Here is a 25099-nt window from a genome sequence, read left to right as displayed (position 1 = left end):
TTAACCCCACTGAAGTCAGCAGCAAAATTCCTCTGGAGTCCAAAGGAAAGATGTGGTGAATCACAAGGCTACACCAAAGTAAATGGACAAACCTCAACATGTTTTGTCTGTGCTCCCCAGTAGGACTGATGAATTACTCTGCCTGTCATGTCACACTGCCCTTTTTTAGGCATAAAAACTGCTTGGACCTCTTCCAGAGAGGAAACCCCTGGAAGCTGCTGACTGCTGGTGTCACTTGTGAAGCCACTGCAGGGCTTGACTCATTTGCAACTTCTTTTTGCCTCGCTCATCTTTCTTGTGTCTGCTCTCCATTTCCACACAGCAAGCAAGACCTCCTGTCATTGTCTTTGCTCCCATGCTGTTCAACTGGACTTTAGTATTTACTCCGGTAAAGCTGTGAGTACATAAATATGGAAAGATCTGCAGAAAGTGAAAACGTTACAAGGCCTATTTGGTTAATTTTACCATTAACAAAAAGGTTCCCAGTGGAAGAGATATAACGAGAGGACTGTAAACGCAAATTGTCCCCACTTGCTCCTGTTACAAAGATTGAGTCTCCCAGGGCAGAAAGGAAGGGGGAACGCAGTGATTCATTTGTTCGGTAGAAAAAAACCCTTCCACACACAAACAAACCACCTTGGGCAGAAGCCTTATAGCTGCGGCTGCAAAACTCCTAAGGTGCCTTCAGGAACTGGAACCTGCCCGCTGCTTTCCTTCCTCCAGAGGGTCTGCACTGAGCCCACCTCAGAGATGCTCTGCCACCCATCTCAGCCCTCCCTTGTGCCCAGGGTCTCCTCCAGGGCTCCAGCAGAGGGGCACACACCACAACACACCATAACACAGCACCACACACACCATAACACACCATAACACACCATAACACACCATAACACACCATAACACACCATAACACACCACGGCCCCGCTTCCTCCCGCAGCCCCCTCGGCGGGGAGGGCTCGGGGCGGCTCCTACAGCCAGGGAGGCAGCCGCAGCCCCCTCACAGCTCGTCGGCAGCCCCCGATCCTCCATGCCGCTAACAAAGGAGCCGAGGGGCGGCCACAACCGCATCCCCCCCCCTCCCATCCCCATGCCCACCCACCCCCGGCGCCGCCCTCAGCTCCCTCCCTCCCCGGAGCGCGGCTGCCGGGGGCGCTGCCGCTGGCCCCGCAGCGCCTCCCCCGCGCCTCCCCTTCCCTTCCTTCCCCTTCCCTTCCCCTCCCCGGTGTCGGTGTCGGCGGCAGGGTGCCTCCGGGTAGGGCTGAGCGGGCGGGGTGTCTCCCTCCCTAGGCGGCCTTGCCCGGATGTGCTGCCCTGACTCATAGCAGCGCCGCACGCAGGCTCCGCGCACACGGCTGCCCCAGCACCCGGAGCATTGCGAGGAGGAGGAAGAGGAGGAGGTGGAGGAGGAGGAGGAGGAGGAGGAGGAAGGCTGCCGCCGCCATGGGTAAGCCCCCGCTGCCGCCCCTCCGCCCCCAGCGGCCGCTCGGGGCGACTTTGGTGCAACTTCCCCGCCGGGCTCCGATCCCTGCGGTGCAAAGTTTTCCCCGGCTGCCGCCGCCCCCGAGCCCCCCAGCCCCACCGGGAAAAGGCTCGGGGTTATGTAAGGCAGCCCCGGGGGGCTGGGGGGCAGGTGGGATAACGCGGGCAGGAGGTGATGATATGAGCCCCACGCGGGGTCTGCGGGAGGCATCGGGGTCTCTGTGTCCCCCCCACCCTCCCCTGCTTGGGGAAGAGCATTGCTCGTGCCTCCCGGTGCAGCCATGTTCCCTCTGCCTCTTTCTCTTTAATATTGTACTTTCACGCCGTGCGCCGCTTCCCTGAAGCCCGTGTTGCGCCTGGTTGTTGCCTCCACAAGGAGCTCGCTGAATTTCTCCTCCCTTGCCCACCTTGCTCCCCTTCCACGCACCACGGCTCCTCCGCCAGCAGCGAGAGTCACCAGCAGCCTGGCCGCAGCGTAGGAGCCACGGGGGGCTAAGGAGAGACCCCCTTGGTGTCCCCCCAAGGGCCCGGCCACCCTGCCGAGTGGGCTGCGGGTCACAGATCCTGCTTGTGGTGGTCCTGAGGGCACCACTTCACTAGCAGGGCGAGGGGGTGGCAGCCCCCAAATTGGGCTCAGGGGGTTGACAGCGGCACTTCCTGTGGCCCTTTGGTAGCTGGGTTGGTTTCTCTTTTTGCTGCTCGCACGCGCCTGTCCCTCGTAGCTAGAAGTTTCCATGGAAGGAAGCAGTGGCAGGGCCTCGGTGGTTGCTGGTGGTGAAGTGGGGGTAAATGGTCGCTCGCCTCCCGTGCAGGAGCGGAGAACTTGTGGGGAGCTGCTCAAAATGGAAGCTGTCAGGGTCAGGCGTAGAGAACAGCTACTGGGTTTCCTCAGAATAAGGTACAACAACATAGCAAAGTTGTCTTTATTTTCATGCAGGTTGAAAAGGCAAGGCACCAGGATTCAGTTTGAATATATATCCTGTCTGTGTTCACAAAGTACAGCTACTAAGCCCATCATTCTGGGCAAAGTATAGATGTAACTAATCCTGTTTCGGCTTCCAAAAATAAAAACTTCAGGACATCAGCTAAAACCTGTTCAGAAAAGCTGATGCAGAACTAGTGCAGCTTGCCTTTTTAGATGAGACTACATTTCAGTTGCAAGCAAGTTTGTAAACGGCTTGAGGATCTGCTGCAGCTTGCTGTATAAGTAAGAGTAATTGTAATGTTTTTCAGGAAGACTGAAATAATTTTCTTGGAGAATCTGTCATCACCTGTCCATAACTGACCAGAGAGATTACTTGTGAAAATATCGAGGAACCTTTTTTTTTTTTTCCCCTACTTCTTCACATATCAGGGCCCGACAACATTGTCCTTAAAATCAAGGCAAACTCCGACAGCCTCTGCAGCAGCTCTTGTTGCTCCAAGGAGTGCATGGCAAAGGCTGAAATTGGTTTCACCTTGACTAGCAACTAATAATGACTTCCCCTGTTGAAGGTCTATGTTTAAGATCACAATCAATGCAGTAGCTTCCCTTTTTCCTTGTACAGTATTTGTTTCATTGCATAGCAGCTGAAGATTTCTAGAATTAAATCAAGGCAGAGTATTTGCGGTGTTCAGTTTGTTCTTCCTATAGCTCGTACATCATTCCATAAATCATGCTCAACAAACAAGCATTTGCAGCAGAGGGTGCAGTAGTGTCTTACAGTTAAACATATGTTTTATTCTGTGCTTAGAAAGGCAGGTATGGTATTAGCTGATTTGTATACTAATGATATAAAGTAAGTATAGAGTGAGTAAGTATATTTCAATTCCAGTCAAAAGATTTCTGCCATTAAAAATATTTATTGTGTATACATGGATCTGCATTACCTTTATTGTATAGAAATCTTTCTGCTGCCACTTTAGCTCCATGTGTCGATTCCTCTGGAGTTTCTTGTGGTAGCTCTTTCCTCCAAGAGGACAGTGGCTTCCTTTCATTAATATCAGTTCTTCCCCAAATTGTTACTTTTGTTGCTTGTATTTATGTTGTTTTTTTTTTTTTTTTTTTGTAAGTCATGTATAAGTACAGTTTAAACAATATTCATCTTTTGGCTTTGTGCGTCAAGTTGCTTGAAGTACTCCTGGCAGTACAGCACTTTGAGTACTTGAGATGATGTGCGCCACCAGTAATTTACTTCTATTTTTATAAGGACAATTATAGGTTGTTACTTTTCAGTTACTGATGTAATGCTACAGTTTCCCAATGAATAGTCCCTTTCCTAGTCAATTTTCTTGTTTTGTTTTGTTTTCAGTCTTGAAAAACACAACTTTGTATACTCTTTTGCAAACATACTGTAGCAAGGGTAATTTTACTGTTTTAGGGCAGTGGCTCATGGAGGTTATTGTAAGCAGGCTGCAGTTACTTCACAAACACAAATCAGTAAGATAAAATCAGGAATATGATTACGTGCTGGCAATTCAACAGTAATCCATTGGCCCCAAAAGATGGAGAAACACCATGAGAGTTTGTATACAGAATACAAATACAAATCACAAGATCATTTTTAGAGCGTGTATCAGTTTGCCTGAAATGTAGATGTTATGGTCTGCAGTAGTGAAAGCTCATGAACAATGTTCTTGCATTTTCAAAGCACTGTTTTTGTTAGCAGGAAATGGAAGGCAGCCTCTGTTCTGATGAGGCTTGATATCCAGTTGGGCAACAAACTGTGGAAGCGACCTGCCAGTTACACAAAGAGACCGAGGAGTTTCTTAGACTCTCTTTACAATACCTAGCAGTAATACCATCATGGCAAGATACAGGGGATACACAGGCTATAATGTAGATGGACTTGTTTAAGTACTGCCTATTTAGCTATGCTGTTGTCAGAACAAAGGTTTATATTACCCTTCTCCTCCCAAAATACTCAATTTTCTCTCCCAGTTTCCATACAGGTTTACCACATGCGGCTATGTATTAAGCTTTGGGGTCAGCCTGGTGGCCGTGAACTCCAAAGTGAACTGCTGATCAGGATATAACAGGCCATCCTGTCTTCAGGACATTGATTCATTAAGTAAAGGAGGCAGAAAGGCATGAAGATTCAGGCATAGTAGTATGCAGGAAGATGGGGATAAGCCTGCATGCTTTCTGTTTTTTTAAAAAAAAAAAAAAAAAGTATCAGTAGCTTCAGACGTGAAAAGAATGAAAATCTTCCATCTTGAGAGCTCTTTTGGTACTTCTTTTACAAGAGGTGCAAGTCAGCTTAACAGATTGCTTGGAAAAGTAGTGTATTAATTGCACAAAAAGATCATTTTAAAGTCTTCCAAAGTTTTTGCCAAAACAATGAGATTTCTTACAACACCAGCATATTAGTTCTACGCAGCAAGAATACACCAATTTAAGCCAATACAAAATGTATTACCATTTCCCAAAAGCAAGACTGATTTTAGCAAAAGACTTGACTTGAAAACACAAAGCCAAGAGGAAACTGATTTTAGACTCTCTTCTGTTTCAGTAATGTTCCTCGATGCCAGAGAGGTTAGGTTAGTTCTGACTACCCTTCCTTAATGAATACTGTTCCTGTTTCTTGGCCAATATTTGTGGTCTTTCATTATTATATAAGACAGAAACCAACCAACTTTGTCTTCAGCTTCAGGTTAAGGGCTTCATTCAAAAGTATGTTTCCTAAGAACAGAATATCAGAGGTTGCTTCAGAAGTCTGTAAGGAACATCTGGCTTTCTGTAGAGTCAAAATAAAAGTGGGAAGAGAAAGGGCAAAAAAAAAAAAGAGAACAGATGAAACCTGAAGGAAACAAAGCAGTGATAATGGAAATGAGAGAGCTACCAAGACAAGAGACAAGAATAGAAAAGAACAAAAGTCCCTTAAGGGAAACGTGTGGAGGGTGAGAAATACTAGAAGCAGAGGAAAGACAAGGATAAGGAATGAATGAATGGAACAATAGAGAACAGAAATAGCAAAAAGAAATTGGGAACTCTACTACCCATCTTTGTGTTCTCCCCACCACCATCAATCTCCCAAGCTGAGAAAATAGCCAGGGTATAAGTGATCTAAATAAAATCAGAGAATTCTTACCCTCTTTTCTTTTGTAGTTCATTCTGGCTGCAGCTGACAGTCCTTGAGAAGACTCATTATAATTCTCAGCCTTCCTCAAGTAAAGCTGATCTATTTCTGGAAATTCTGAGGACTTCATTATTTATGAATATGTAAAAAAAAATAAATATGAGATTAACATAAGCTAACAGTTGTTCAATAAAGGGGAAAATAATGTCACCATTTGACAGGAGAGAAAGCTAAGTTCCATCTGTGGCATCTGTCAGTGAGGCTGGGAATGATCTCTTCTTAAGTCTGTTGTAGGATGCAGTTCACGTGTTGGGAACATTAAGGGTGACCCCGCTACTGAGATAAGAGAGAATCCACTTTCCACTCTTGGTTAGGCCACCTGGGTCTGCATGTTGAGGAAAAGAAGTATCCTCTCTGTCTTTATACTGTTGGAGGTGTTACATTTAAGATTGTAACTTGTTTCCAGATTAAAATTGCTTAGGAGCTACATATAAACTTCTGAAAGTTGAGTCTTAACAATGTTTACGTGTATTCTTCAGCTACTGGAGAAATATTTTAATGACAGTTTGGATATTAATTAGACAAGGAGCTTTTCCTAGTAAGGCATTTTGTCCTCGCAGTGGAAGCTGCTACTTACAGTCTCCCAGGACCTCTTCTTGTTAAATATGGTCTAGAAACTTGTTTCTGTTTACAAATTCTAATATAATAGCAACCAGATGGAATTGGTTTTGGTAGAATAAAATGATGGTTAAAAACCACAGACTTCTGAGCGTGAAACTTGCATTTAGTCCAAAAAAATAGCTGATGTATTTTAGAATTTCCATGTGCTCCAGATATGCCTAATCGAGTTTGTAAACTCTCCGAAACAAATGGCTTTGGTTCGAGGAGCTTCAAAGCCGTGCACCCAGCCTGGCGACGTGTGTTCAGCCCGAGTCGCGCAGCTCTAGTTTAGGGAGCTTTGAAGTTGTGCAGAGACCCTGGTGATCTCATACGCTCTTAAGCTGTGGCTCAAGAAGATTACGAACTCGGCAGATATCCAGAAGAATTCGTCAAGTCTATAAACCAGATAACTGCTATTCACTTCTCTCCAGATAGAGGATGGAGTTAAGTGCAGGGTGCTTTGATACCTGCACATGAATACAGCATACCTGAAGTACTCACGTAAGGACGGCTCTTAGAAATGTCCCAGGCTCCAAGCAGTTTCCAATACATCTTTGCAAATTCTGATAAGAAGTGGCAGGGAATAAATGTGTGTGTGTGTGTCTGTAGTAACTGGAATTCAAAACATATATAAATTGAGAAAACGTGGATGTCTATATAAAGTTGTGTTAAAATTTGCAGCCTAAAATGAAAGCATTTCATGCTTTCTATCTCCATGTTAAACAAAAACCTCTTATAAAAATTACATTTACATATTTAAAAATCAGGGAAAATTAAAAAAAAAAAAAAAATCATGCTTTGCAAAGGAAATATTTCACATTATCCATTTCAATACTTAGTCCCAGTTTTCTCACACTTCACATCTCTTAACAAGCTTATGGCTTCCTAATCATGTATTACAGGAACATCCGAGGGAGAGGTCAATTCTGAGCTTTTGTTAAATCACTGAACTCTTCTTTGTGTTAGCGATGGCTTGGTGAGATTCATGGAAGATAAACCACAATTGTTGACATTCAGCAGTTGGTTTCTGCCACTGATACTTGCCAGCCTGACAGGCACAATTATTTTGAAGAAATATACAAAACAAAAAAACAAACTAATTCTTATTTTAATTTTTTTGTTGACATTTCCTACCAGTTGACTCAGATTTGGCAAGCCATGTTGGCCTCTGATTAAATCCAGCTAAGCAGGTGCTTAGATTCACTTGGTGAATAAGCAGCCTTTCTTTCAGGCTTAGCACCTCTGCTCTTGCAAATCTACTTGGGACTAAGGCTGGACAGAGAGGAACATGGAAGTGATCGAAGACAGGGATGGAGACTGAAAGAGAAGACTGAGATTGAGGGAGGAGATCAGCTAAACAGAATAGGATGTATGATGTGACGAGGATTGACCAGAATTTGGGAAGACTTGCAACTAGTCCTGTGGGGATCAGGCCTTTGGGAGGCCTGGGGAGGTGACAGCTTGGTATCTCCTAGTAGCCTGGAACCTGCTTGTCTGCTGTCAGCCACCTCTGCATTTTTAATGGCCTTTCTGATACGCTAACATGGGAGCGTCAGGACACACAACCAGTTAAAAAGCCCTCTCCTTACTGAATTCTTCACTTTTCAGTGATGTCTTTATCTCTAGAATACACCAGTCCAAAAATAACCCCAAATATAACATTAATCATTCTCACATGCTGTCTTAAGTGCAGTAAAGAGGTCTGCAGTTTAAAGACAACTCTCACACACCTTGCACTTTACAAACTCTGTTCTACCCCTTTTTTTCCTTAATTGTATCCAGACTGGAAACTAAAATGGCATTGCACCGTCCGGATTAATTCTGTGATAGCATTTCGTGGATGGAAGCTGAAAACTGGTGGCTTAACAATTCAACTTAAATGTAAAAAGACAAAATCCGGACACCTTCAAGGCTTTGTGGTTTCCAGGTTAAGTGAAGCGTTTGGCTGGGGAGATGGACATGGTGCTGAGCACGGCCTGCTATCTGGCAGCTAGGAACTCCTCTCGAGAGCGTGTTTAGAAACATTTCCTGTCTTTGATGCTGTAGCAGTCTCATGACATGATAATCCCGTGACATTATTGGGACTATTTTAGCATTTCTAGCCTTAAAAGAGCCCTTACGAGTACATGTGACTGTTGCACTGTAGCACTCGCGTTCCCTTCTCTACCCTTGCTAGGTTCATTCCCATATCCCTTCTCTGCTGAGAAACCCAAGATGCTCTCAATTTGCAGCGCCCAGTGCCCTGCAGGCATAACTGAGTTCAGTACTGCCAAATAGCTGCTTGTGCTACATGAAGGCTTTGGAACGATTTCCGTAAATCAAAATGCTGTTTTATCTTGACAGCAGGAATAAAGCATGGGAAGAGAAAAGGGCTTTAAAACCAAAGCAGGATTGTACACATCTTTCTTATCCAAATCTTCCCTGTCCACAGAATGTTTAACTTAACCCTCCTGGGCCTCTGGAGGAGCTGACTGAAGTCAGTCTTTGAGCCGGGTGTGTATGGTAATAGCATGCACCACCTCTGACTGTTTTCCCAAGCACACCCCTTCTGAACTTCACCGAGCAATTGAAGAGGAAACGCAGGGAGTGAATACGACCGTCGAGAAGAGTGGCAGCAGCAATGAAGTTTTGAGGCATTTCACGCTTGCTGCTGCCTCCCCCTGAAGTAACTAGTAGCCATCATTTTTCCTCCTTCCCCTCCTGTGCCTTCCATGCTTATGCACTGACCTGGTTTTAGGATCAGGACGTAGTTCTACCAAAAAAAAAAAAAAGAAAAAAAAAGACAAACCACAGCAGAACATTGGCCTGTGAACACATTCATTGTAAAAATGTCTGGTGTGATTAAATTCATTCAGAAGTACATTTAATAGGCTTTATACAAACACATTTGCTCTCATCGTGCCAAGCCTGTTGAGCAGTCCCCTTTGGTTTTGGATGTCTTCAGAGTTCAGGGGGGTTATACAGACCTGCTGCTCCTGCCATATAGAATTAGGGGAAATGATGGAGATTGAGGGAAAGGTACAGAATGTACATATAAGAGATGGCTGACAGGAACCAAGCAGGTTCAGTTTTGTTGTGTTTTTATTTATTTTTTTAAACCTCCACAATAAAAATTTTATCACCCGTGTATAGTAGGGTAGTGCTTCAGTTGAATCAGACACACTGATCAATAAATTTACGTGCAGCAGTGCCCGAAATACACTGTGTACTTCCCAGGCAAAAAACATACTTCTCTATCCAATGCTACAGTGTCCTTATTTTCTTCAAGTCTTTTCTGCTTTCCCTAAGAATCCTTCCCACTCTCTTCCACAGCCATCCTATTCCTTCAGAGTTCTTTGCCCAGCTCCCTATTTCATTGCCCAGTTTTCTGTAACATCTTCCTCCTCTCTACCTCCTCCAGCTGTCTGTTCTTTTCCATCTTTCCTCCCGTCTCCCACTCTCTCTCCTCTTCTGGTTCTGTCTTTATTAATTATCTGTCAGCTTCTTCCATCCTCTGCCCTTTCTGCTGTCTTTGTTAGAGAAGGAATTGAAAAACTGGTATTCCACTTTCTAAGTTTCAAAAGCGTTTTCCTTTAATTAACTATCAGCTAGTTAAAACCAGTTTAAAATCATGTTTTAGTTGTGCCTGATGTACCGTAAGCAAGACTATGTGAAAGAATGTATCTCGCAGGAAAGAAACCATCCAGAATTGGGCCTTACTCATGTAAACGCTATTTATACAGCGTTCTTGTACCCACACAAAGCCCACACCGAGTACCGCTGAAGTCACTGGGATCCTGCTTTTCCGACTCAGCAATAGTAGGGCTTAAGCTGCGTAGTTTGGGTGAAACTGCAAAACGGCATGGATCTCCCCATCCTTTCGATACTTAGAAACACTGGCTTTCCAATCTATGCAGTTGAGGGAATGGAAATGCTAGAGACTGGGCTGATTTTGACTATCGGAAGCACTGTTACAATGTCTTTTATTGATAGATGGTGATATTGATAGACTGTACCAGCATATAGCATGTGAAGGAACTTGTCAAACGAAGAAAGCCATATTCTATGTTGATGAAAATGATCTGTTGAACTCAATTTTTTCTTAAAAATTGATGGAATGCTATGGTTTATAGTAATATGTTATTTCAAAGAAGAAACCAATTTAACATGGAGATCATATTATTAGAACATCATCCTGTAAAAGCAATAGTAAGCACAGTGTCATAAGCTATTAATATTCACACAGTTCTGTCTTGTAGCAGCATGGGGAAAAAGAAAAAATATGGTTTCTGAAGTCTGTTTCAGAAATTCATTTTGCAGCCATCAGATAATGCCTTTTGATGCTTTCTGATATTCCCAGAAAATGTTAGGAATCCCTCTCTGCAAGGCTGCTACACGTTATACTTCTAATGACACGTATTAGTGTGTGGACACTTACTGCTCCAAGGGCAAGAATGGTGAAGAAGAAGAGGGAAACAGGAACCAATTCAATGCAGTTCTTCAGAATGCATCATCATCCCAGAAATGATCTGAAGTGCTTGTTTATCTTTATGAAGGCTGTAACTTCTCCTTTTATGAGGAGGGTGAAGGCATCACAGTTTCTTTTTTTGGCTGTGGAGAACAAGGTAGAATTTAAGTCTTCTCATACAGTCTCTGGAAGAGTTCTCTTGTGAACATAAAATTCAAGTTCTGTACATGTACCTAGTTCAAAACAGATGGCTGGAGGGAAAAATGCCCTAGATAATACAGCAGTTTATGTTAGCAAGGGGTGGACTGTTTTACTTTTTTTTCTTTTTTCTTTCTTTTTTTATTTTTTTTATTTTTTTTTTTTTAATAAATTGATATTGTGTAGGTTTTCTGATAAAAAGCACCAGATGTGGGCTGCTGGCTTACTTTTAGCATGCTTAGCCCTTCAAATTCTGAACAGTTCACAGTACTCAGGGCTCACAACAAACAAGGTGTCAGTCAGAAGCCAGCATACTTCAGCAACTATTTAAACTGCTTGCTTTTCTAAAATCAGAAATAAATGGTCATCAACAAAACAGAATTTTTGGCTGTACATAAAGAACTTGCTGACTTTTTCTGAAAGCTGATTAATAGGCACATTTTACAAAATGACAATACTTGGCAGGTTGCTTGAAAAACTGGCTCTTCTTTTTGACCCTTTTTATGCCTTTAAAATAAATAGATCAGTCTATTAATATTTTTTCCATTACTGGAAATACGTTTCTTACAGTCAGAAATATGCTGAGAAGCCTGATGTACATTAAGTTTAGACTATATTTGAGGGTGCGGAGATGTAGCTTTTCGATATCAAAGAGTAGATATCAGAATTGAAAGTTCAGGAATTGTTGCAAACTCCTGGTATTTCCCTTCTGATCTTCTCCCCAGACTCACGTTCTTCTTGCAAAAGCAGCCATGCTGTCAAAGTAGGCCTCTTCTGGTTTTGGTCAACAATTCAGAGTGAAAATATAGCAGCAATTTTCATTTTAACACTCAAGTCAAGTTAGACTTGCAGAGAACATTCAGGATAGGTTTTTGCTGGCTGCTGTGATTGTTTTATTTCTATAACAGCAAAGCGTTCTGTACTTAGGCTTTGATCACAGAGCATGTGTTGGACTTCAGTGTTCATTTCTAACACCTTAAGGGTGCAAGTGCAAATTTAGAAGCCAAATTCTGCTTGTTTACATGAGCACAGTGTTATTCCACTCTGCGCTTGTGGAACTAATTTGTCCCCAGAAGTCAGCATATCATCTGAATCTTTTCATTAGAGACGTTTCTGCTGCTTCATCTAATACAATCCAAGGGTAATGTAAAACCATCAGACAAGAAAGTCTGCTTGCTCTGACGTGAAAGGTCTGCAGGCTCAACACAGAGTTTATAAAAAGGCATTAATTCAATGGAAGAAAAGTTGTTGGTTTTTTTTTCAGTGCTGAGACATGACATCTTTAACTGTGATACAGCAAACTCCATCAAATGACAGCTTGAAGTGCGTGTTGATTTAAATGATGCTGGATTGCAGTGCTTCAGCTGACCTGGTTGCAGAGCATTTAGAAAAGGTAATCTGTTGAAACCAGCTTTGCTGCTGAAGCCTCTGTGTAGTCAGATTATGGCCTCAGTTCCCCATTGCCCTGCATTATGCATAAAGTGACTGCAAATTTGATTGAAGATGGTAATTGGGCCCAAATTGTAGCTTTTATGTTCTGCCCGGGCATAAATGACCATAGGATAATGAGCAATAAAATGATAGGTAATAAAATGATGCCCATGGTGCCTTCATATCTGAGATGACTTGAAGAAGTCTTGTTTTTAAATACTCATCCTGGTTTAGTAGAGTTACTGGTTTTAAGATCTGCATACGGTTTTGAGGGCTGCAGTGACTCACAACTGTAGAAGCCAAAAAAAGCTGCAGATGTTCGGTGTGCTGGAGAATTTGCGGCACCAGGGAATTAGAGGTTCTATTCTCCAAAGACTACAGCCACTCCGGTGTATCGTGGTGTCAGACTCTGGTCTGAGGAAATCTGACTTTTCATGCATTAGAGAGAAAAGGTAGATGTGCTAGTCACAGGTGACCAACGGTGACTGAAAAGATAACAGTATTGAGCTCTATCATTGAAAAAGTCCTCTTCAGAGGGATTTATAAACATTAATTCATCAAAATAGCCTTTTAAATGAGAGATTAAAGACCATACTGCGTTCAATTAAAGGAAAAGTGAAGCAGGGAAGTAAAACCAAATTCAAATTTAGCACCTTCCATCCAATCCATTTCTTTAAAAAAAGTGAAAACAAGCAAAAGAGTAGATTGTAAAAAAGGATTTCTTCCTCTCTACTGCTATTCTCATGCAGATTTACAAGTGAATGGACGGCGGAAGGCTGCTATTGACTCAGACAAGGAAACAGGAAATAAGTGAAACCTGGGTAATTGTTTTCTACCGTAAACTCTGAAATGTGAAAGTAAACAAGTAGCCTAGCAAATGAAAGGCGGGGTGTGCAAAAGAGATGTTGATTCACTATTTCTGAAAACATTTGCTCCCAAAACATGGTTATCTAATGTGGTGGTGCACCATTACGAGATGTATCAAGGTACAAAAGTTGTCAGAAAGACAAGTAGAATAAAAGCAGCATTTTCAGGCTTGAAGGCCTGTGTGCAGTCTGCAGCTCCTTAATTACCTCAAAACATAAGGTTTCTGGTCATTTTGATATTTATTTCATTATCTACATATCACCTCCTAACTATTAATAGGCTGCAAAGTTCTTATCAGCTTGTTTTAATAGAGTTAATGTATTTTTGTAGTTTGACTAGAAAATAGTTTACAAAATTCCAGCTGTGGTAATCATGTTCCATTTGTGTCATGCATGCTGTCATCTCACAAATTTTGTCATTTTAAAAAAAAATCAGAAATCACATTTTCATTTTTTTCTCTTAAGATCTAGAAATCATAATCTTTGCCAAGTATTTAAATCTTGCTACAATAAGCAAGCCTAATTCCAGCTCTTTTTGTTTGCTTTCACAACTGAAGACTACAGTGAAAAGGAGTCCACTTTCTCTGTTCATCAATGGTACGCTCAGATCCTTCTGGAATAAAATGAAGGATTTACCAAATCAAGATCATTTTGCCTCCTAGATAATAAGTTTCTTTGTCTGAGTAGTAAGACCTAACTTCCATGGTATTTTACAGTCCTACCGTCTGTCTGATTTGCAGGAACTCTGTTCACAGTAAAAAAAAAAAAATACACATACTGCTGAGTAAAGAAAGATAAGAATCTCAGAATAAAATCAACAATATGTTAGTAAGAGAAATGAAACAATTTTATACATACACAGGAGTCCTCTCTTATCCACGATGGAGGATTTTCCATCTCGAGCCCAGAATTGTAGAACTAAAAGTTGTATATCTGTTTGGAAAGGAGGGGAAAAAAAAGATCTGTTACCTAAGAGTTCAGGCAGCAGGAATAGTCAGATCAGGATTTTTCCAAGCTGTGCTCTGCTGATTTTTAACGAGACCGAGCAGTACATTTCTGTCACATAGCAAGACAGACTTAACCTATAATAAGGATGTCCTACTTGGAAGCACTGTTACAGTATACTTGGAAGCCTGTAGTAGAAACAGTGAAGGTGTTTGAGCTGCAATTTGAATAGATTCACGAACTCATAGGAGGAAACAAGAGCTGTCATCTGGAAGGATTTTGAAGCAGTACAGTTGCCAGCACTAGAAACAGGTCAACTGCGTCTTTGTCTAGGTGCATCTTGAGGCCTCCGTGGTCTTTGTAACTTCTATTTAGGTAGCTGCACTATTCAGTAGCCACTTAACTTCCTCTTTGCCACACTGAGGAAGTCTAGGTCATGTCCTCTAGGCACAGGTTCTTTTTGGGAGCCCTGTCCTAGACTTTCTCCAGTTTCTCAGTATCACTGTTGACCTGGGACACCCAGATCCAGAGAAGGAGCTCTGGGACATGGAGATCTTCATCAGGCATCAAGCAGAACCTTGGTCTGCTGGCCACACTCCTAAAATAGCCAATATATACATATATTTATTTATTTTACTTATTTTATTTTTTCATTAACAGTGTGCTAGTGACTGACTCATGTTTTTCTTGGCTTCCACTGTAACTCCCTGGGTATTTTCAGCTGGGCTGTTCCTCAGCCTGTCAGATCCCTTCCTGTACTGATGCTTGGGGTTGTTCTGCCTTAGCTGCAGAACTTGGTGCTTACCCTTGATGAACTTCAGGAGACTTCCCCTCATCCAGTCCCCAAGTTTCTGAAGGGGGCTGTGGAGTGCTATGTGATGTGCCAGCTGATCGCCCAAATTTAGCATCGTCTGCAAAATACTACAGCTGTTCAAATGCGTATCTACCTTCACACTATACTGGTTTCAAACAAAAAATCCACATGCGAAATCTGCAGTTTGACCAATCCGTATAGAGCTGTGCAAACTCGCATTTGATTTCTTGATACTAAGTAAAGCAATGATAAACACTTCATATCTGTGGCTCTAGGATAACTAAAAAATGATTGCATACTTGAACAAATGTCTGGGAGTTTGTTAGACTAGCATCTGCAGTTGCACGCGAACTTGTATTATTGGTAATCATTTAATTCAAGTGAGTAGAGGATGGCAAACCTTAATTTGTAGACACCCAACAGAATTAATTCTGCAGAATTACGCTGATGATGAAATATGGATTCTCAGCTGTAGTCTAAATGAAATTCCAGGAGGAATTTCTGAGGATAAGTGTAGAGAAGACTGACTCGCAGGAGCAATTCTTGGGAAACTGTTGGGTCTGATAGCATCTACCACTGTTATTATTCCTCTACAGCCCTGATAGTGTAGACTTGAACATAGGACAATCAGAGCTTCTGCTCAGCTGTTTGAGAGAATAATTTCTTTTGGCAGTGGCATCTAATCCATCTGTAATGGGACGTAACTGCACTGTTTCAAGGGATTATCGTGGTGCATTTTACTCACAGGCAAGACGAGCTTCAGTATAAAAGGGTGGCAGTGCACAGATGTGCTTTCCCTAGGACAGTGTGGATTTTGTGGTGCTGGTAGAGTTTGTTATTCCGCTCTTTCTGGGCCTTCATGTAATCTTCTGCTTGGAGCAGTCAAGCTGAGATTACAGCTGGAAAGTGCTGACAGAGAATAGGGGAGTGCTTGGTCTGAGAAGGCCAAATGAGACATAGAAGGAGCTGTGCATGCCATGTTGTCTGCAACATTTAGGGGGGATTTAAAATTACCAGCAACTACCAAACTACTGCTCATTGTGCCTAAGTGCATATTTAAGTGTGAAAGGAGGAAGGAGAAAGAAGAGTCACTTTATCTTGTGCTTATAGCTGAAAGATTAGCAATTTTCCTGATAAATATTGCTGTAAGGATCAACTGCTGGCTGTATTAATTAATATTACCTCAATAACTTTCTATATGAGGCTTTTGAGTGTTAATAAAATAGAGAGGAAGGATATTAAAACTGATAATGCTTAATTTTTTTATTATTATTATATGCAGCTTCTGGAAGTAAATGGAATACAGCGAGCAACAAAGCTGCGCTGATTTATGCCTGCCGATACAGACACATCCTGGCCTTTTCCTCTCATTTCATTAAGACCTCAGCATGTGAATGGTAGTTAAAATGACAGCAGCAGCTTTTGGCATGTGTATAATCCACACATTTACTCCATGATTTGGGTCTAAGCTTTCCTCCCATAATATGATGACTTCTGAACTACTCTTTTTCTCTCCACTTTCTTTTTTTTTTTTTTTTTTTTTCTACTTTCAAAGGAACAATAATAGTTAACCAAAAGAAAAATCAGAGAAACATAACTGGAAATCTTAATAGGAGAGATACTTCCCTCAGCTGTGGTCTCTCTGTTCCAGCAGTGGCTGGCATCTGTGGGGGTTATATGTGCTGACCAAGAGGAATTTCCTCAGCACAAGCACTGTAAGCATATGCTGGAGAGAAGTCTGTGCTGTTCCTTAATCTTGCTGCAAAATGCCTACGGGAGGAGGGGCTAGGGCACATTGTTGGAGGTTTTCAGACAATTGACTGACTTGCAAAGGTTCTTAAGTGTCTCTTGACTGTGGAGCAGTCCATAAATAACTCCTCAGTGCACTGAGTTATGCTAAAGACTGCACCAATCCCAGTGACACGCAGGAGCTGGTCAGGAAATCACCTCTGCCTCTCAGTCTTGCTGGGTTTTGACTTCTGTTCTCTGCATCTCTGCCTTCTGAAGTAGCACAGCATCTCTCAGCCCTAGTGGCAGAAGGGTTGGCAGTCGATCAGTAGCTCGGTCGGTGTTGGGTGGTTAAGGCCAATCCAACAGCACAGCTGCATCTAGCAGGGGTGCAGCACTCTGAGGCAGTCCTTGAAAGTGGCATGAAATAAATAAGAGGGATATTTGGAAACACTGCAGTAGTTTTTCTGTAGGCTTGTGGTTAGGGATGGACTGCACTATGCATATCCTCTGGATTTTAGGTGTTGCTTCCCTTTGTGGCATTCAGAGATCTGAGGCAGGTGCTTTGCCTCTCTAAGCAGTGCCTGCGGAGTTCAGAGCAGGATCAACTACCAAGCTCAGCGGGAAGCCACCCATAATTAACATGCATGCTATTTCTGTTCAGCACAATTTCCTCCTTAAGCCAAGGGCACGGAATTATTTCTGATAGGTAGGTGCCTGCACCCTTTCTATGAAAGCCTGAGCCTTTGTTACTCCTCCTTTTCAAATGTCAATGGAGGATTCACCTTCCTTGGGATCTTGGGATGGGCTGCCAACCTTGGTAGTCTTTTGGTTTACACATTTACACAGGGAAGAGTAGTTCAGTCCTTTCCTTCTGAACTTGAAGCTCAACCATGAAAGAAACAGGATCTTGGTATGCTTCTGGGAAGTTGTGTTTAAATCACTTCAGGCAGAGGATTGAAGACAGTTTATTTTAGTGTTTCAGCCAATGCGTAAAAGGTGCTTCCATTTTTTTGCCATCAGCTTTCTGTTGATCACGAGTGCTTTCTCCAAGGCTTCCTGTGCTGCCCGTGTGCCCGGGCACTTTTTAGGAAAGGCCAAGAGGACTCAGTCCCTCGGAGATCCCCATCAGGCTGATGCGTGGATTCAGTTACTGAGCTGCCTGAGAGCTGTGGGTTTGGGCTGAAGCCAAACACATGTGCAACTCCAAAGGGAACAAAGGTTAAATTTCTCCAGAATTTGGTGACAGATGAATGGGACCATTGGAGGTTCGCTTCCTAGAGCCATGTCTGTGCATAAAACTGATTTTTGTTTTGTTGGGACTGTGGTTTAAGGGTCAGTCAAGATCTGCTTGGTCATCAGAAGAATAAATGTCTTTGGAGGTATACTGGATGTTCTTGATTTGGAGGTGCTAACGTTGATAACTTTGCAAAAAGAGCTTTGCATCCCTTGTGAAACATATCCCAAGGACTTGTCTGTCCTTTCCATCTCCTTCAGGCTCGGCCCTTCCTTCCCGAGGCCTGCAGATCGCACGCTCCCTTCGGGTGCTGTCAGTGTGACTCTCCGCATGGTCTGAGGGATGGTTATCAAGCAGTGAGAGCAAAGCACTCCTCCACTTCTCTGCAATACACTGAGGTCTTGCTTGTGGGGGAAACAAATGACTTGCAATTTAACAAAGTGGCATTTTGCAGTAGCATCTTTTGTCTTTTAAGAATATATTTATCTGGGGAAAAACTCAGTGGCCTTTTCTTATTCAGCTTCCTATAAATACATGTGTTTTTGGAGCGTTTCACTTATTTTTGGGCTGTTGTCTGACCACAGCTGATCGCAGACTGGGAAATGAATAGCCTAATTGAGAGTCGTGAGATTTAAGACATAAAATAGCGATTCCTTTCAGATTTTTTTTTCCTGATTTGCACTGTCAGATTGTCTTGCTCTGAAACCATATTTTCAGTGGATACATATTGCATCTTCTTACTCATTCAAATATTCATCAGAATGGTTTGAAGTAATACTTGAGGCCAATAACATTTGGATGATGATTTACCCAGCTGTGCATACATGCTGTAATGTGCTGCCTCCAATACAATAGTGTCATGTTTACTGCTCTGTCACTGTTGTATAATTTTTACTAAATAAAGCTCCTAAATGTCGTGCAAAGGTTAATGATCACTTACAACTACAGTAATCATGCAGAATACTAGTGGGTTTTGTGGAAATGTTTCTTTTAAATGGGGCTATGTTAAGCATTTTGTGCACCATTTAAATTTTGCCTTCTCATTAGACTGCAGGTTTGTGTCAGCAGCAACATGAAAACCCAGTTGAATCCTTTTCCTCTGGAGAGCATCTGAGCTGATCCTATCAGTGCAGTGTTTTTACTGATGCTGTCATTCCTATCCATTCCTAAGTGAGAACAAATAACATTGTTAATAGATAAATATTTATCACTAGAGGGATTAACCACAGATGTCTACAGATCTCAGTAGCACCAGGTTTAAGGCAATACACGATACCTTTAAAAACAAACTCTGGAGTACGTTTTGCCCCTAAAAGCTTCCAGATGAATGATATCAAAACCTAAGAATTGTAAACATTAGATAAACTGCTAATTTGAAGGACTTGCAGCAGCAGACAATCTCACCAGCCAAGAACCAGTGCTTTTCAGGACTTGCTTTCCTTTGTATCCTTCACTGACATTAGAAAATATTTAAATCCTTTTTCTCCCAGGCATGAGGAAGCTGTCACAATTTATCAACCCTTCTGTGGCTAAAGGAAATTTTTGAATCACAGGATTTAACAATGGTGGTTTCATGAGGAAAGGTTATTCTTGTGTCCCTTTCTTTCTTGGGACAAAAATGTTTTACCAAGAGTAACTTGGTAGGAAAATACATGCAGATAAGCAGTTACCACCACTTGAAACAGAAGTTGTAAATAAAGGCTTTTAGAGTCTCCTATTAGTCACCTATCTCTTTCTAACAAACCTTCCCAGAAAGCAGAACAATAGAACAGATTGAAGGTCATTTCTATTATGATTTTGTTTGCCTGTATTCATCAAATGCAGTGTATTTTCAGTGCTGAAAGCTTTCATACATAGTTTGTAATTATCATATAGCTTGTTATTAAAAATAGTGATTTTTTTGGTAAATTTGGGAAAAAAATAAGTAGAAACAAATGAAAAGCAAATGAAGGACATTCTCTGGAGAGCAGTATAAGCCACCATTAGGACTTAAATCTAAGGAATATGTGCCTTTTTTGACATCTTTGTAAAGTCCCTTAATCTGACAAGATGCAGAGGCTGCAACTCAGCCTTCTACTGAGATAGAAAACTGGGAGAACTCTGCATGTTTCAGTAAGAAGTAAAAAAAAAATAGCACAGGGACAACTGCAGTAGATCAGTTGGTTTTCGGAAAGTGAAATTTGCAGGAGTGTGGCTGCATAAGGAAATTATCGTCTTACTGTCTTTTTAGTTTGGAACAGTTAAACTAATTTCATTTATGACATTCTTTATTCACCTGTATTATTATTCACCTGTAAGTAGTGACAGAATCATTATTTTACCAGTGATATATATATATCTATTATATTTATGTGGCTGTATAAAATGTAAAAGAATAGAATATAATGAGGCCTTTATAATTTTGTCAGGGTAAATACTTACTCTCTTCATTGAGGTTTTGTTGAAGTGCAAGCCCAGGGTCTTTCAATGTCTAGTGTTAGATTCTGCTTCAGGCATCAGAGAGGTTTCTCACAGAGCTAACATGCAAAGGGAATTGTATCAGCACAGGATACCACAATAGCAACTGCCAGGGAGAAACTCAGATCAATAACTGGAGCAGGGAGAAATGCTTGGCTGGAATGCTCTGATCTACCTTGAATTTAAAGCCAGCTGCTTGAAAATCCATCAGGCAAAACAAAGCTTGGAAAATGGCTAGGAAATACAACTCTATGTATTTTAAGAGTTTTTAAAGGACTTAACCATTTAGGGCAGCGCTCAGGGTCCAGGCTTCCTTCTAGAATGCTGTGCATTTGCAGGCAAGTACAACAATTTATATCCCATAATCACATGCAAAAAGACAGTAAAAAAACAAAGAAAAGTTATTAATGGATAAAAATCAAAGATTTTAGACCAGGAATACCAAAGCAGGTTACATTAATTGTTCATTTTCAGTGACAACTTCATCTTAAGTTGCCAAGATATCTTTAAAAATGTAGCACCAAGTGAGTAATTACGGAATATGTAGAACCATCATTGTGCCCTGTCAGGAGGTATTTTATAGCCTTTTCTTAAAGCCTCAGAGCTTTTCCTAGATGAGACACTCTTTTTCCACTTCTTGGACCTGTTTTATTTTCTTTAGCTCTATGGATCCTAACCATATATCTTACAGCTCTGAAGAAGACTAATTAAGAGTCTAATTAGAAGACTAATAAAGTCTAATATGGTCAAGACTTGAAAAGAACGTCAAGGTGAAGATCTTCTCCAAATCGTTTCCAAAACTATGTTTTTTTAATTGGTCACAAATTAATGAAAATGACAATAAAATAGTTTATACTTTTACAGTCTTATTCCCTCTCATATCATGTTGCACTTTATGATCTCCAACTGTTTATGCATTTGTGGAGGACAACAAAAATACTCTAGGAAGAATGAAGTTCCTCACCTGTAAGTAGTGACAGAATCAGGCCCTTATCCGTTGCCTTATCCTACAGAGATTGAAGATATAAATTAATCCCATTGATTTAAAGAGTTTATGCTTGATTCAGTTAAAAGGTGTTAAAGGCTAGGAGTGAGGAAGGAAAGTTACTCAATCACGACTTGTACCTGAAATAACTTTTTTGTCTCACTTTGTACTTCTCACATCCCAGACCAGTGATCTTCTAGCTGAGGGTCTGATGGAGCACTGAGCGTTGTTTTATCTGTCTTTTGACTCAATATAATGCAGAAGTGGATTGCCTAAATTACATCTGCCACTCCTGCAACGTGTTGAATCCTTGAAAATTTAGCTATTACTGTGATTATCTTACAGTGCTGTGTATTTGTGATGTACACAACCTCGTCAGATAGACTCGGAGCGTTGCATGAAAAAGCAGATTGTTAGGGACCTTGGAGGCTAAGCCAGGCTAACTTTGATGCTAGATCATGTAGCTTCTGTTTATTTGCCCTTTTTTCTTTTGGCAAGCCCAAAAGTAAATTTTACTTTTCCAAAGTAAATTTTAATGCAGGTTACAATGTAGAATATCTTTTCACTATTAAATATACATATTTTAGCACAACGATTAAGGAATAAATCTATAACTGATTTTGGCACTGAAAGATATGTACTTAATACATATTGAGTGTAGGACCCATCTGTTGCTGAAATCTCTCTCTCACCATTCAGAGTGGTTCTTGAGATGTTTCCCCCATGAAGATATTTGTCACAGGACATTTCTTTAATTTGCTGTGTACTGGAACATGATTTCACGCTACGTACTCCCATGCTCCTGGCCTTGAGGAGGCTGAGCAGAGTCTTGCTATGGTTGCATTTTTAGAACAACCGTGCACCAGGTCTTCACTTCTGATTTGCCTAAGAAGGAAATCAGAGCAGCAGTAGACTGAACAATCCTAAATGTTAGAAAAAAAATACATAAAACCAAGCAACAACCCAAAGCAGGAACTCCGCAGTTTACTTTCAAGGGTAGTTTCAAGTTTACATGCAAGTAAACTTGTTACAACCTAGCCATCTGTACACTATTAGGTGCGTATCTGACAAAAAAAAAAAAAAGAAAAAAAAGGAGGGAATAAATAAAAAAGCTGTCAAATGACTCTTGAACGTTTGAACGGCTCAAAGGCTCTTTGTGTGGTAATGTTGGCACAGCTCCTAAGTGACCAGATGGAATTTTGTTAACACTCAACAGGACAAGGGCTGAGATTTTCTTTCTTAGCTTACTATATTTGAAAAGCTTGCATAAAATGTGTCAGAAAGCTTAATATTTTTTCCTAGTATGCAGAAATACACATATACTTTCCCTTAATGCAGATATGTTGGTTGACAGCTTCAGAGGCTATCTGTAAGGTGGGTAAGAAAAGAGATGCGAGAGGCTTTTGTAATTTCTAAAGCTGATGCCAATTAAAAGGTAGGAAACTTAAAAAGAAAATGCATACATTTTTCCTGTTATAATTTTGGCGGTGTTTGATAATTTAAATATTACAATTTATTAGTGAACTTTGAAAAGGTGTTTTTATTTACACAGTGATTGTGTTAAAACCAGAATTTAGAAACAAGATTTTTTAATAAACAGGCAAAGTTTATATTTTTGTAAGAGATAACAAAAATATATAAATATAAAAAAAAAAAAAAAATCTTGGTTTCTCACATCAGGTACCATATCAGGTAGTGATGTCATATTTCTATTTAAAGACTCTGCTGAATATAGAAAACCACGTGAATGTCTGTGAATCCCCCTATTCTCCCATCATCGTGGCTTCATTGTCAGTAATAAATTCCAGAAAACTGAAAGTCTCCATAGTCTCTGGTAAATCACAGGATGACTTTCAAACCAGACAGCTTAAGAAGCAAGAAACAAAATCTCTTAACACGCCGTGGACTCATCATTTGCCTTTTAAGTGCTTCGTTTCCATTTTCAAGGCTTTCAGGGAATCCATGATAGCCAGAAACGTGCTGTGTTACAGATTACTGTTTCATAACATCTGACTTATTACAGTATCTGAGGCTACAGCAGGAACATTAATGCGACATACAATTAGAGTTAGCCGTACTAATTTTGAACCTGAGTATCTTATTCAAGCAGAATTCTCTCTGTGACCAGGGAAAGATGAGCCTGGGGGCTTTGCAGAGACTCAGATCCTGTGTTTCTTCAATAACTCAAACTGATAACATAAATACAGTTATGACAGATATTGTACTGTGTGCTTATATTGTCTGATTTATGTATACCCACTTGCATAGTGTAGGCCAAAGACTAGATCTAGAGCTCATTGAGGTCCGAAAGAGTTTTTAGCTTCTTCAGTACTGGAACTTTGTATCCTCCACCTTGTACTGCTTGATTTTCATTTACTTATTTATGTATATATTTTTATCGAAGCCTAAGTTCTGTGTATAACTTGAATGTCGGAGAAGCCCAGTATCATTTAGCAAGCAATATTTTGTACAAAACTTGGAAAACATATAGAGAATTGGGAGCCCCATTAAATTATTTAAAAAAAAAAAAAAGGACAGTTTGTTCTAGTATGTCAGGGAAATAATTTAAAGGAAAATTCAAAAACATTTTTTGGAAAGTGTTTTCCTCTTACTATTTTTGATGTGATTAGTAGCATTTGCCATCTCTAGTCAGTTAACTGGAGTCATATTAGGATCAAAACTTTTAGTGTAGGTGCAAGCAGAAAAGGTTATGTGCAGTCGCATAGGTGCAATAGCACCCCAAAGGAAAGATCAAGCTGAGTAATGAATAAGATTTAAATACTCAGTTTCTAGACAGTACTATTTTCATAGATGACTTTTATTCTATCACTTGTTCTCTCTTCTTGCTATCTTGACTTGACAAAGTCTCTCTTGGTTGCTAGATTAAAAACGCTTCAAGCAGAAAGTGTCTTGTGCAGCAGGAGAGGAGACAAAAGAACAAAATAAACCAACAATTATGTAAACACGAGTGGAAGGAAGAACCAGTAAAGAGAAGCTGGCCTTTCTGCGTGTGTGCATGTGCATGCATGTACACGTAAGCTTTCCTTTTCTGTGTGGCTGTTTATTTCTATGTAATGTATCATAGGGAATGATGACGTTGATTATTATTTGGGTTACACTTTATTTGCAGGATTGTTTCAGTCATTTGCAATATGGCTGAACTTGACTCTTCAGGAAGAGCTTTTTAAATTTTCTTTTTCAGTTTGCTCATCACTCAAGTAGTATATTGATTCCATCTTCCCTTATAAATACTCTCTGAAAACAAGAACATTAATATCTTTGAAGCACTGTGACATAATGTAATGATGCTAACTTTGTAATTGCTAATGAGGAAGGAAGTAATCTTTTAGAGAAGGATTTTTGAGTAGTGTTTGGCTAGATTCACATGAGGGAGGATACACCAAGACATTAAATTGTTGTTCTCTGACAGAACATTTATCCTAAAAGAGATACTGCAAAAAACAATATTCATCATATGTACATCTTGGTATGGAAAAGAAATATGGCAAAAAATATTCATGCATACATCTTGGTATGATATTGTATTGTATGTCATATGGCAAATATTTTCCAGGGTCAAATGTACATGGGGTGATTGTATTTTGGAACTTTTTTTGTTTTTAATATTTCTTTGCAACCTAATAATTTTTTTGTTTGCAGTAGTGTATATATGCACTATATAAGGCTTTGTGTATACACATCTATAAGATGAAGGAATTATGGAAATCTTATGGACTGTATGAATTTTTTGCACGGCTATCTGTTTTATTTATTTTGGGGATTGCACTAGTAA

The 25099-nt window shown here is 40.7% G+C and overlaps 1 protein-coding gene across 3 annotated transcripts in view; it reads left to right on the top strand.

The window, feature by feature from the left end:
• Nucleotides 1–1157: 1157 nt before the first annotated feature.
• Nucleotides 1158–25099, top strand: part of RAP1GDS1 (Rap1 GTPase-GDP dissociation stimulator 1) — a 95434-nt gene continuing 71492 nt past the window's right edge. For all 3 annotated transcript variants that reach the window (XM_082759111.1, XM_082759112.1, XM_082759110.1), the window contains exon 1: nt 1158–1445. In XM_082759111.1, coding sequence (XP_082615237.1) covers nt 1442–1445 — 4 coding nt within the window. In that variant the 5' untranslated portion in view covers nt 1158–1441. The remainder of the gene's footprint in view (nt 1446–25099) is intronic.

Source organism: Aythya marila (genome assembly GCF_965140915.1).
Source record: "Aythya marila genome assembly, chromosome: 4".
In the NCBI taxonomy this organism is placed as follows: domain Eukaryota; kingdom Metazoa; phylum Chordata; class Aves; order Anseriformes; family Anatidae; genus Aythya; species Aythya marila.
This window is presented reverse-complemented; position numbering and strand designations above follow the sequence as displayed.